At 34.4% G+C, this 13,708-nt stretch overlaps 2 protein-coding genes across 2 annotated transcripts; one reads left to right on the forward strand and one right to left on the reverse strand.

The window, feature by feature from the left end:
• Positions 1-1,484: 1,484 nt before the first annotated feature.
• LOC125218858 lies at positions 1,485-4,620 on the reverse strand. The gene is made up of 7 exons (XM_048120638.1): positions 4,278-4,620; positions 4,130-4,219; positions 3,856-3,936; positions 3,602-3,733; positions 2,810-3,028; positions 2,390-2,482; positions 1,485-2,167 (listed from the first exon to the last, which is right to left on the reverse strand). Exons 1-7 carry the CDS (start codon positions 4,497-4,499, stop codon positions 2,006-2,008), a joined length of 999 nt encoding a protein of 332 aa, XP_047976595.1. The 5' UTR covers positions 4,500-4,620; the 3' UTR covers positions 1,485-2,005.
• A 3,172-nt stretch (positions 4,621-7,792) lies between these two features.
• LOC125223633 (O-fucosyltransferase 16) lies at positions 7,793-13,279 on the forward strand. The gene is made up of 10 exons (XM_048126871.1): positions 7,793-8,373; positions 8,457-8,507; positions 8,601-8,691; positions 8,847-8,923; positions 9,700-9,788; positions 9,865-10,048; positions 10,724-10,905; positions 11,188-11,290; positions 11,833-12,164; positions 12,247-13,279. Exons 1-10 carry the CDS (start codon positions 8,203-8,205, stop codon positions 12,686-12,688), a joined length of 1,722 nt encoding a protein of 573 aa, XP_047982828.1. The 5' UTR covers positions 7,793-8,202; the 3' UTR covers positions 12,689-13,279.
• The last annotated feature ends 429 nt before the right edge of the window (positions 13,280-13,708 follow it).

Consider the following 13,708-nt stretch of genomic DNA (forward strand, 5'->3'; position numbering starts at 1 on the left):
CAAAAAGTGAATTATGTACCCATAAATTTGGTGGAGAGGGTTGGTGACAAGGGAACTAAGAATTCTTAAATGATTTAATATTTGCATATAACATCATTATAGATAAGTAAGCATAAAAGTGATAATGGCTGAGCGCACTATAAATCCTAAAAGATTAAAGGGATTTTCCCATGACAAAAGATTCTCACTTCATGCACTGATAAACCTTTTTGTGAGTGCTTCGTTGCCCACTTTTATTAATAGTAATAAAAAAAATGGAGTAGTAAATAATACTAGTACTAGTTGCTTAAATAGATTCGTTGCCCTAAATAAAAAAAAGTACTAATAACTTTTGCTCGTATAATTAATTACAAGTCTTGATTTTGTTTAAATAGATAACTTCTTTATGTATTATACAAAACTGTTTATTGATATTTGAAATAATGTTTCTTTACATGTTTCGATAATTTGCTTCTAAATGAATACGAATTAGTTACGTGTTGTAATCATTGTCATTTGTTCTGCATATGAATACATATATATGTGTTTTGTGTGGGTGATACGCATTAATAATATGGTCGATGAACAATTAACAAATTTAAATCTCATGCATTATTTAATTCTTGTGGAAATCATGATATCGAACAGTCTCAACTAATAAAACTGACCCTTTGTATATCATTCTCTTGTTGTTGGTGGTGGGGGTTGTTAAACTAAGATATAACGTGACCTATTGAATTCTAATTCAAAGTAAATAAGCTCCAATTTAAATAATACTTTTAATCAAGGCAAATGCGATATGCATCAAGTGCTCATATAGTTTTGCCAATAATAACTATACTCTACATGGCATGAGTAGCATTCGTCTATCTCATATGTTTAAAAGCTCTTTTATTCGGTTTTCAAATTGAATTCAGCCTCAGATATAACCATCACTTGTGTAATCGGTCGTGTTAAATTATGAAAAATAATTAACTTAAACATATTTCGAATTACAAACAATTAGATTGCATTCACTTATGTGCAAGATTAAGGCTAATTTATTGCTTACGCCAAAATAAACTAATAGTAAGAGATTGCAAGTTACAGATATCAACAAATAATTTGCAATTTTCTCATTAACATTTAACAAAAACATGTGAATAGTGACTTCTAAACCAATTCCATAACTAATTTTTTTGAAGCCCACACACAAGAAGCATATAGGCTGCCTATATTATTAACCTCATCTATAAAGATGGGCTGCACCTAGTAATAGTATACAAGTTAGTTCTAAGTTCTAACTCCTATATCAATAAAGAAGGGTGTGTTTGCCTAGTGGTAAAGTGGTTAATACCCGAGGTCAAAGGTCTCGGTTCGCGCCCATCATGAAGCACCGTTTAAAAATTTCTGTTTATATATTCATAAAAAAAAAAAAAAAAAGGCTGGACCAATACAACTTTAGCACTAGAGAGGAACACCAAGCCAAATTAATCCGCTAAATTCAAGAAACAGCTCAGTTAGGAGAAAAAACAAATACAATTCACACATATTTCACCTTTGAATCATTGTATTGTTTTGCAACAAATTCAAAAATCAAAACCCAAATGAGATACGAGCATATATATCATACAAGAAAAGTTTGATCGTTACTTCATCAGACAGTCCAAAAGCAGACCTTGTTTAGCCATAAGTCCCTTCAACTACGAGCAGATGCCACACTTGCAAACCATTGGTGTGCTAAAATTTTGATAAAAGGTTAATGGTATTCAAAATGTTCAGCGCCTCACCAATCCAAACTAATTTGAATATATTATTAAGCTTAACTTCATTGAAAGATCACATAATGCTACAAAACCTTAACAAAATGCATCTGTGTTTCTTCAAGGCAAATAAAATAGTCAATATTTAAGGCCAAAGAGATAGCTGTTTGTTCTATATATGTAAACGAGAACAATGACAGTTTAATTACTACCTTAATGAAAAGATTGGTAAAATTTGTTACTCCAGATTGCAGATTCTAGCATGGTTTGAAGATTCAATTCATCTAAATGTTTTCACCTGGGGGAAGCTCTGCAGGTTTTGGAGAAGTACCAAGTACCCGATCCATGTCAAAACGAACTTCAATATTACGGATACTATAACCAACTACCATAAGCCAATATAGTAGCTTTGCAAGTTCAGGAGCACTTGTTTCTGTTAAGCTAGTCTGCAAAAATCAAACACTACAATCAGAAAACATTTTGCATGTGCATTAGCCTTGTTTAAAAAGACATGTGTGTCTAGAAAACATATTGCTCAGCCCACAAAACGATAAGGTGAACCACATGAAATTATGAATATATGATAGGCGTCCACGTGTCACACGATGCTACTATAATATAGATAAAAGAAAGAAAAAGACTTAAATTTCAGTAACAACAAGGCTCACCTTCATTTGGTTAGGATCAGAAACCGCCAACAAACGTTTTATGAATGTGTTCATAGCCAGCACAACATCCTCTCCAGCAGTACTTGTTAGCTCCTGCAAGAATTCATTTCAGGAATATTAACCCGTCACATAGTACTGTTTTGTGGTAGAAAATTTTAGCGGGAGCTGTACAATTAGGAATAATCTGATATAGAAGGAGGTAACTGGAAACTCTACCCAGTCCATAACCAAATCATTCAATGCTTCAGTACTAAAGAACTAACTGGCATGAAACAAGGTTATAAATTACCTCCAGCCATTTGAAATTCTTATTTTTAATATTAGCATATATCTATCATATTTCTTATGGTCACTGTGTGTCATATGCAGGTCAAGAATGATTTAGTTGCTCCAGTGAACTTCAGTGAAATTGATTCTTACCTTGATATTTTGGGGCTCCAGAGTTTTTAAAAATTCCAATAGTTCATTCTGTCCATTTAAAGATTTTCTTCCTACTTGACGGGTAAGCTCTTCAATTTCTGCTTCAAGAAGCTCTATGTATTTCACTGCATCAATTGTTTCGGGACCCGAGACATTGTTCCATCTTATGACTTCACCTGATACCTTTTTCTGCGTTCCTGGTGCATAATCCGAAGCATCCTACACCATCATACAATAAGTGAGACAATAACATGGTCAAAAGTGTGCTCTTCTCGAATAAGGGTTAAGCAACAAACAAAAACATGGTAGAATGGAACCTGAGCTAGACATTTGCTATATCTTGAAAAAGATTTAAAACAAACATGACCGTAATAGTTTCCAGGTCAAGTCCTTTATGACAATTCAACTGCTTTCAGATAAGGAATGTCAATGATAGAGTGATGTATAGCACTGTATTCTATCCAGGTAGTTTTAACTTTAAGTCTCCTTTATTGAATTACAATATGCATGATTTGCACCCCGGTGCAGCAATAGGATTCCTCTTCCCCGTATAAGGCTATTAGGTATCTGAGACAATTGACAGTGGACATAAGCAGTCTGGGGTATCTCTCCATTGCAAGAATCTAAAACAAAATAGCAAGCAAATCTTCAAGTATTGCTCTTTCTCATGAACTCAATAAACAGTAAGCAGAACTCTTTTCTCCAGAATTTTTCAGTTCGGTTGAAAACATACATTCTAACCCAAGACGAAGAAAAAGCCCACTGTGGAGAAAGCAAGCAGAAAGAACTCACATTTTTCTCTTGTGGTTCAGGAAGAGCAACTTGTTCCAAGCTCTGTTGCAATTCCAGCCGGTATTGAGCATTCCTAAACATATATCCAGTCATCAAGACACTGTACATCAGCTGTGCCAAGTTTTCAGCAACCTGAAACAGAGCAGATCGTTACCAACGTCACTCGCACGTGACAAAGAATATAATCTATCTTGTTCGTTTCAACTTAACAGAATGCCACCGAATTGGATTTTAAAGATTGATAAATCACTTACGGTGGTGACAGTCACAGAAAAAAATTGTGGAGGTAGAGTTCCAATCATATTTGTCACCGTCTGACGCATCGCTTCAACTACCTATTGCAGAATCATCACATCATAAAGACATTGACTGCTTAAATCGAACTAGCAACTTAGAAATGAATGGAAAAGCTGACACCCATCAATTTACATTTTAGCTAGAAAGCCAAACTCGCTCAGGCATTTTCACAAACACCTTTACAAAATATGGAAAGAAAAAAAAAGAAACAAAATTTCAGTTTGAAAAAACCTGCTGTGGGGCTCTCTTGACGAACAACTCCATGAATTCAGGCTGCACATTCTGCACATACTCCAGAAGAATCTCCTTCCTAGTCTTAGGCTGCAAATTAACAGTATTAATTTATGAATCATTCAATTAAATTCAAACTCCGAATTACCAGTGTTCCATTGGGGGGTTTGGAATCGCCGGAAATAGGAGAATTGTTTTTGTCATTTTCGGTGGCTCCGGTTGCTGTGATTCTTCCTCTAGAATTGAATTGTGTTCTTGGGAATCGGAATGGAGGGGGCGGCGGAAGATACGAAGTGGTAGCAGAAGAAGAAGGAGATTGTGGCGACGAAGACAAGAGAAACGAAGAAAGCTTCAACGTGAAAGACGACATTTCAGAAGTTGATTGAAACTGCAGAAGAAGTAACTGTTGCTTTGCTATAGAGAAAACCTTTCCATTAGCGGCTATTGCTATTCTAGCTTCGCTGCTCTCTTCACTGTCCTAGAAAATATGAAAATTTTAATAAGTCTGATTAAATTGGATAAAATAAAGGGAATATTAATTAATATATCATTTTAGGACTTGAGATTCATCTGGATATTAATAATAGAAGGTGATTATTTTATACGTAGTATTAAAAATTAATACATGGCATTGAGTTTGAATACATGGAGTATGACACAATATAAGTTGTTTCTTTTAAATCTTTTAGCAAGGTATAATTTATATCGAGAACTATGTTATTTATTCACTGCTTTATGACGCAATCGCTTTTGCAAGCTACGAAAATAGACAGTGAAGGTTATTTACATTTAATCTATCTTTTTAATATCATTTTCATTTGTGTTTTCTTTTCATTTATTTTCATTTTTTATCAATTAAAGTCGTGCCGTGATTAAATCACATCAATAAATGTGTATATTGCTTATTGAATTAGTACCGCTGGTGTAAATTATTAGTAAGTTATTTATATGAAAATGCAGTGATAAATTAAATCACATACTCCTATATATATGTGTGTATTACTTAATTGAATAACTACGTTATTGTAAATTACTTCCTCCGCCCCAAATTTATAGCCACATTTAGTTATGGCACGGATTTAAGGAATTGGTTGAGTGTGTAATTAATGAAGTGAAAGGTGGAGTGTACAATAAATGAAATGAGATGGTGGAGTGAAATGATGAAGTGTGTAATAAATGAAGTGAGTTGGTTGAAGATGGGTCCATATTTTATTTTTATTTTTTTATTTTAATGTAGATAATGACATTTGGGTATAATTTTAGTGAATAATGGGGTAAAATTTTAAGTCCATATATGAAAAATTCTAAATGTGACTATAAATTTGGGACGGACTTTTTATGGAAAAATGTGACTATAAATCTGGGACGGAGGGAGTATTAACTTATTTATATGAAATCTTCATAGGTACGTCACACAAAATATCTTAGCATTTGTGTTCCTTATTATTGAAACACGCAAATAAGAGAGGATAGTTGTGTAATTTTTGAAATTTTAGTTATGTAATTTAATTTTTTTAATAATTAGTTTTAGTTTAGATAGTATATTGTAATTTAAATAAATACATGACACTTGAGATTAATAATAGAATGAGGAATTTTAAAAGTAGAGTGTTGCTTAGTTTCCTTTTGTTTTTAAAGGTTTAAATTGCTATCGTGATACTTCTTTCGTCTCATAAAAATAGAGATTTTGTCTCATAAAAATAGAGATATTTGGGATGACACATGAATTAATGTATAATTGGTAAAGTAAGACAAAGATGATTAATAACAATTTGAGATTATAAATTAAGATTGATCTTTGCACACCATGTAAATTTAGGGTTGCTTTGATGCGCTTATTAAAAATACTCACAATCACACTATAAGTTGTTGAACCACTTTTTGCCTTTTACTCCCAGCCAATATGGCTAGCTCGGGCCATTCGATTTTTATTTGGATTGCGTAAAAAAAAAACTGTGGCCCAAAATGTCGTGCTAACAAAGCCCACATATTTTTGTTTTAAAAAGTATAGTAGTACTAGATTTTATGACTTGTAATAGTATTAACACAAAATTTAGTTATACATTACATCCATAGTAGTAACTAAATAAGGCACTTTCTTATGTTCTTAACTTTGTAAACAAGCCAATCAGTCATCAAAAGGAGATGGCAGATATGAGGAACATAAAAATCTCATAGTGCAATCTTTTATTCTGATTAATCAATATTCAACTTTTCTTATTTCTTCAAATTTAAACTTAAAAAGTTAAATTTAGTTTGAATTGCGTACTTTGTAGCTATTATTGATGAATTGTTCAATTATATATAGGAAAATTGTAAAATAAATGCTTCATTATCTGGATAATGTTACATCTTAATTTATCAACTATGAATAAGTAGGATTATGAGGAAATTGGATACATCTATTAATTTATTGTGAAAAGTCTAAGTACGAAGTTGATTGCAAAATAATTGTAGTCTTGTAAAAATGCTAACAAAACTATTTATATGTAAGGTTTTTAAAATACAAGAAGCGAAGGGAAAATTACGAAGAGGTTAGTATAAACATATAAAGATATTTAGACTCAATCATTCCTATTGCTTTTCTGCGTATTGTGAACTTCTAAAAACAAAAGAGAATGATGAAAATATGTCGGCTGATAATATTTTTATGTATTTAATGGAGCCCACACTGTAAATTTAATTAAAGCTATAAGGAATATGTTGAAAATACTTGAAATAAAATATACTTTTACTATGTATAGGGAGACACAAAAATCACGGTGGATACTTTTCACTGTGTGAATAAAACCACTATAATTAAATACTACTACTATTACTACTATTTGTGAATAAAATCACTAGTTACTTTAGTAAGTGTGACAATAATTCTAGAAACAAACACGCAACTTTTTCATTAAAAGTTACTCCTATTTAAAACTTAGAAGTAATACTACTTAGTAATTTTAAAACGTGTTTGATTGTCGTTTAGCATATACTAACAATCAATTTTAGTTGATGATTGACTACGTACTTGATTTACGATGTTAAAGTACTTCTTCTATCCCAGATAATTCGACCCAATATTCTATTTTGAATCGTTCCACATAATTTATCCCATTTTACTTTTACCATTTTTGATAGTGGACCCAATATTCCACTAATTCATTCCTACTTACATTTTATTATATAATTAATATTTTAAAAGTAGGACCCACAATCCACCAACCTTTTCAACTCACTTTCTATTAGATTTCTTAAAACTCGTGCCAGTTCAAAATGTCCCAAATTATCTTGGACGTTATACTCATCGGAATGTAACACATACTTTAAAAAAATTGATTAGTTATGATTCAAAATCAGAATTTTCATTTGCTGAAATCTGAAATCCATAAAGATTCGAAGACAACACAAATTTAAATTAAAAGTAGGATTGTAAAATCAGAGAGAAATAGCTAAAATAATTAAAATAGTATATTTATAATCGTAATATATAGTGAATTTTTTACTAAAGTAGAAGGAAATTAAGTTGGATGAATGGATTAAAATGAAAAAACGAATTACTTAATTTGTTTGGAATGAAAAAGTACCTTACTATTAAAATGTCAAAAAGCACAAAAGATATCTCATGTTGCATAATTCTGAATCATTTTAATTTTATCTTAATTTTGGCAATTTGAAGAATAGAAGCAGCACGAAAATGGTTTCTTGATCCCCAAATCCAAATCAAAAGCTTGCCCAGAAAAAGCAGGAATCTTCTCCCTCACAATTCCCAACACCCACTTGTCGTAAAACCCCTCTTCTGATTTACAGTGGCAGTATTTCTTCTTCTTGCCCAATTGTTCTTCAGTAAAATTACCAAGATTTTAAATCCCACTTTTGACCCTTTTCCCGATTGATTCCTTCCGGGCATCCGAATCCCTTGTCGTTTATAGCAGAATGCTCCAAACGTGAAACTCCAACTCAAAACCAAGAAAATGATTGTTCCCACCTCATTCATGTCCCCCTCTTGCATCGACTCAAGTTTTCCCCTCTTTCATTGAGGAATTTCACCATACAATTTCCTTCCTTCTGCCGCCCGCCGCCATTGATTCATGGCCTATCCCCGGCGGCGAAATCACCACCTCAATCGGCTATTCCCTGTTGTCTCCGTCATTTCCGCCGCCATATTTCTCCTCTTTGTTTACATCTCTTTCCTTGCGCCTTCGCCCGTCGAGAACGATCACATCCGCCACACAAGGATATCTAATCCTCTTCAATACAAGGTTCGTGGACGATCTTGCCTTGTTAATATGTTGAAATGGCATTGAATTGGTTTAAAAGCATCTTAATTTTCTTCTTTTGGTAGGATGTTAGCCACGTTGAAGGGGATGGAGCTGCGCAGATATTTCACATTCCGGTTAGGTTTTTGTGTTTGTCTTATTTGAAAATGCTGATTGATTGGATCCGTGATTTGTGCTAAATGAGATATTTATTGGTTGATGAGATCTAGGACAGTGGAGGAGCGCATGATGTCGATCTTTGGAGTACAAAGAATGCGGAGTTTTTCTACGGCTGCAGCAATGCCTCTGCGAAATTTGCAAGTATGTAAACTTGTTGGCGGCTTGTTAAGCTTCAAGTCTTCAACTATGTTCGTTTGTTCATTCTGGTTTGTTTGATGTTTTGAACATTGTGTATTCTCAGCATTCTATATGTAAGTCCTTTCAGCTGAACATCTGTGTTTCATTTGGCATAACAGAAGCTGCTGCTGTAATACGGTCTAATCGTTACTTGGCTATTGCAACCAGTGGAGGTCTAAACCAGCAAAGAACCGGGGTACTAATCTTCCCCTTGCAAATATGTTGAAAAAAAAAATATTTTTCTGCCATAATCTGTTAACTTACTGATAAGAATATGTTGCTGCATTCCCTTGCAAGTGGCTGCTGAATCATTCTGAACATTTGAGCTGTGAACTGGTCCTTTGGATTCGTTACTTGTTGATCAATCGGGGGTAAATTTGTCATGTTAGAAGTACAACTTAGTTAGAACTTTTTGGGATTTGCTTTCTTTGAATTCTCTTTTAAGGACTATTTTATTATCTTTAAACATTTGGAACCATCATAGGTGAGAATTAGATAATTCCCCAATATGCTTGGGTAGTTGTAATTCAAGATACTATTCTTCTGATTAATGTCCCAATATATGCGGCTGTGGCATCTCCCTCTTGCATGTCATATAGCCCCATTTGTATTGGATATTAGTTTGATGTAATAGTGTGTTTTTCCTTTGCACACGAGGTAGTTGTAAATGCTCAGTGTTAGTATCATTACCATAAGTATATCTTGTACAAAGGTTAACATATGTTGTCTTCAACTAGACACTTGGATTTTTTAAAAACTCTCAGCCATACTGAATGTCTGTGGACTGTATGCTATCTCTTTAATGGACAGTATGATATGTCTGTTTAATGTCATTTATATTTTGCTTAAATTGCTTTTGGGCATTTACATGATAATTTCATTAAAAAAAAGTGCAACTAGATTTATGTATGCATTTTGAGCTAAATCAGGTACTTACTGCTTATGTTATTTGCTTTTGCTTATTGTGTTCAGATCACAGATGCGGTTGTTGCTGCGCGGATCTTGAATGCCACCCTTGTTGTCCCAAAGTTGGACCAGAAGTCTTTCTGGAAGGATGTTAGGTGAAATATTGGCCCATTGTAAAGTTCTTATTAAAATTACTTCTTCCTGCCGGCTGAATGTTGCTCTCTGATACAGCAACTTTTCAGAGATCTTCGATGTCGCTTGGTTTATGTCATATCTCGAAAAAGATGTAAAAATCATTAAGGAACTCCCACAAAGAAGAGGTCAGCCGTGGAATCCTTATACGATGCGTGTTCCCAGAAAATGCAATGAACATTGCTATATTAGTCGGTTATTACCTGTACTGACAAAGAAGCGTGTAAGTTAATTAGTTTCTAAAGATATACTTTTTGCACTGTTTTGCTTTCGGAAATACGTCTTCATATACATGGAGGTTCCGATGTTAACTTATAACAGATTATGCAAAGGCTTTTCTATGTTATGCGATCTGTGTTATGGCTCACTTCACTGTTATATGTCTATTTCATATCTTTGGAGTAACATGACCATGATATGAGTTATAGAATCAAAAGCAATTATGCCTCTATTCTGCATGATGTAGTTTCAGATTTATGTTAAACCCGTCAGCTATCCAAATTGCATAACTTATTACTGTCCTGCCAGAGAGAGAATGCTGAACTTGTCCACCTTTTAGACATTACTGGACTTTTAAAAGTACATAACTGCTGTTTCATTGCCCTTATTGAGTCAAAGCTTAATCTTCGTTGCGAGCCCTGAACACCAAATTCTTCCTTTGATTCTCTGCTGTTGTCCATGTAGCTAACTGATTGTTTTTGTCCCAAAAAAAATTGGGCAAAAACTTCACTTTAACCGTGGATTAATGCTCACCCTTTATTGCTTCGTATGAAGTTCTGCTACACTTGGACATATTACCAATTATTGTTAGTTGAATTTGCAGCTACAAAGATTGAAATGTATCTTGCCTATTATTTCTAAAATATTCAACTAATGAATGGAACTATTCTTGTTGCAGGCTGTTCAGTTGACCAAATTTGACTATAGACTTTCTAATAAACTGGACCTAGATCTGCAAAGGCTTAGATGCAGAGTTAACTATCATGCCCTGAGGTTCACCAAGCCGATCCTTGAAATGGGTGCAGAACTGGTGCGAAGAATGAGGATGAAGAGCAAGCATTACATTGCCCTCCATCTAAGGTTTCTACTCATGGTTCTATCGCCTCTTGTTTCATCTTTCATGCCAGCATATCTCTGTTGTAACGTCTGCAGTTTTGAAAATATTTTAGCTCTTCAATGTTGTAAATTCATGGTTTTGCTGTTGAATTATCTTTTTGTCCCACTTTTGGGTATTTAAAGACTTACATCTTATAAGTTGGTTGGCATGACGAGTATCTAGAACTTTTTTTCTGCTGCAGTTGATATGTTTTTTAATACCTGATGAAGGATTATGATTGACGTGCCTGTGTTTGTTTTCAACAGGTTTGAACCTGACATGCTTGCATTCTCAGGATGTTATTACGGTGGAGGAGACAAAGAGAGGAAGGATTTGGCAAAAATCAGGCGGAGGTGGAAAACTTTGCACGTAAGTTTCACAGCTACTTTGAGAGGCATAATATTTCAATATCTGAATAAGGGATGTAATAATTGCGCAGACAGACACAACATTTGGAAAAGGATCATACCTTTTTCGGGGAAATTCTTGGGGGGGGGGAGTTCATCTAGTACACGCACCACTATTATCATGTGAGCACTACATGTACATGTAGTCATGTACTATGGAATTTCCCCATTTTCATTAATCTTTTTTTTTACTTATTTTAATATTGTATGTTGATGGGTGATGCATGGTGTGTCACTTTAGTTTAGTAACATACTACTATGTTCTTACTTTTGAGAAATTTGTGGATGCATGTTTAGTTTGGTTCTTAAATAAAAGGGTATTCAAGATGTATGAGTTCACTTCTTTCTATGTTTTATCTGAATATTGAGCTGTCATAGTGGTAGCATATAATAGGAAATTTTATTTGAGTCACGCGGAGGCGGATATTATTAGAAATTAATTATCATCTCTCTCTAATAGGGATTATGAAGAATGACTAAGATCTTTACTGCTTAAATTTGCAGACTCCTAATCCAGAGAGAGAGAGAAGGCAGGGAAGGTGCCCTCTTACTCCTGAGGAAGTCGGCCTTCTTCTAAGAGCACTTGGATACGACAGAGAGACACATATTTTTGTAGCTTCGGGAGAAGTATATGGAGGGGAAACAACATTGGCCCCTTTAAAGGCTCTTTTCCCAAATTTCTATTCAAAAGATATCCTAGCAAACAAGGAAGAATTGGAACCCTTTTCTGGGTTTTCTTCTCGAATGGCTGCTCTAGATTTTATAGTATGTGATGAAAGTAATGTATTTGTCACAAATAACAACGGGAACATGGCCAAAATACTGGCAGGGCGAAGGTATGCCATTTTCTGTTTCCAGTTCACTTGCTGTTCCAGTTATCAATAATTTTTCTGATGAAACCATTGTTCTTGGCCACAGGAGATATTTTGGGCACAAGCCTACTATCCGTCCCAATTCTAAAAAATTGTACAGGCTGTTTGACGGGCGAAATAATATGACTTGGGAAGAATTTTCCACACGTGTTCGTACATTTCAGAGGGGTTTTATGGGAGCGCCTAAGGAGATTAGACCAGGCAGGGGAGTATTCCATGAAAACCCTGCTTCTTGCATCTGTGAAAATCCTGATACAACAAATGTTGTTTCAGTTAAAAGGCCGGGTAAGGTTTCTTCTCCAGGCAAAAGAGATGTGGGTTTACTAAATGATTATTCAAATGTGGGTGATGATCTAGAATGGTCTGAACCTGAAGACGAAGAGGATATTAAAAGTCGGCAGGGACACAATGTGTATAATGAGACAAGCCTGGAGGATGACAGTGTGTTATCCGAGGAGCCTGAGTTGGATTATTTGCTTTCAGATTGAATACAATTGCTTTTGAAGTTAGAACTTAATGGTTGCTATAACCACTCCTGTTCATGCAATGAACTGCCAAAGAGCGCATGGTTGAGCTCAGGCGGCAAGATCTGATATTTGTTCATACCGCTGCAAAACTAATTCTTCAGGTAACTGCTACTTTTCCTTGTCTACAGCTTCAAGACTTGTAAGAAATGTTATCATTTGAAGAGAACCGTGCAGTTTCTAGTTGCATGGTTTGGCATATTAGATCCAGAATGATAGCGGAGAACATAGTTAGGACAACTTGAGAAACAACCATTTTTGGACAAATAGTGAGATTACCATCGTTCCGAGGCCTGTGCATACTTCCTTTTTTTATGATCTACATAGATGTCTAAATAGATTTGCGCCTGCCTCGTGGGAAGTTAGAAATTCTGTTCTCTCTTGCTGAAACCGTTCCGGAAACCTCAAGGATTGTATGTTACCAAGAGAAACTAGTTCCAGTTCCTTAAATTTGGATTGAAATGAATGTACCTGATAGACAATGTAAATTTGTATGATTTTTGTTATTATGAAATATTGGTGACTGCATATAGAAATGCCTGAGTTGGTTCTCTACATCTTGTATTGGGTTTTTGAAATATATGTACTTTCATTACGCAAATGTGACAATATGAGTTTGCACACTAGTTTTAGACTTCAGCTGGCAATTTTGTTTTCAACTTGATGTGTTGATGAAATATATGAAAGGGATCAATTGAGTATCTCCTAAAAAGAAATACTACTAGAATTTGTTATCAAAATGGATTGATAGAAGAAATAGAAAAGGACGCAAACTAAAGAACATACTCAAAAAAGTTAGAAACTTCATTTTGTTAATGATAATTTATTTTCTTTTGCCCACTAATTAGACACAAATTCTGGGTTAGTAAAACAATTGGTTTGGGATGATTACGTGTTGCATCTTTTCCATCTCGCGCGACATATGGGATTTCAAAAGACAAATTATAAAAAAAAACATGAAGTTGTATCAAATTTCGGTATCAT

The sequence above is a fragment of the Salvia hispanica genome, chromosome 4 (assembly GCF_023119035.1).
Source record: "Salvia hispanica cultivar TCC Black 2014 chromosome 4, UniMelb_Shisp_WGS_1.0, whole genome shotgun sequence".
NCBI classification, from domain to species: domain Eukaryota; kingdom Viridiplantae; phylum Streptophyta; class Magnoliopsida; order Lamiales; family Lamiaceae; genus Salvia; species Salvia hispanica.

Coding starts and splice junctions, on each gene's coding strand:
- LOC125218858 (XM_048120638.1), bottom strand. CDS start 4,499: ATGTCGTCTTTCACGTTGAAGCTTTCTTCGTTTCTCTTGTCTTCGTCG. Junction 3,937..4,129: donor TCAAGAGAGCCCCACAGCAG/GTTTTTTCAAAC, acceptor ATTCTGCAATAG/GTAGTTGAAGCGATGCGTCA. Junction 2,483..2,809: donor TGGAGCCCCAAAATATCAAG/GTAAGAATCAAT, acceptor GAATTCTTGCAG/GAGCTAACAAGTACTGCTGG.
- LOC125223633 (XM_048126871.1), top strand. CDS start 8,203: ATGGCCTATCCCCGGCGGCGAAATCACCACCTCAATCGGCTATTCCCT. Junction 8,692..8,846: donor TGCCTCTGCGAAATTTGCAA/GTATGTAAACTT, acceptor TTGGCATAACAG/AAGCTGCTGCTGTAATACGG. Junction 8,924..9,699: donor TAAACCAGCAAAGAACCGGG/GTACTAATCTTC, acceptor TATTGTGTTCAG/ATCACAGATGCGGTTGTTGC.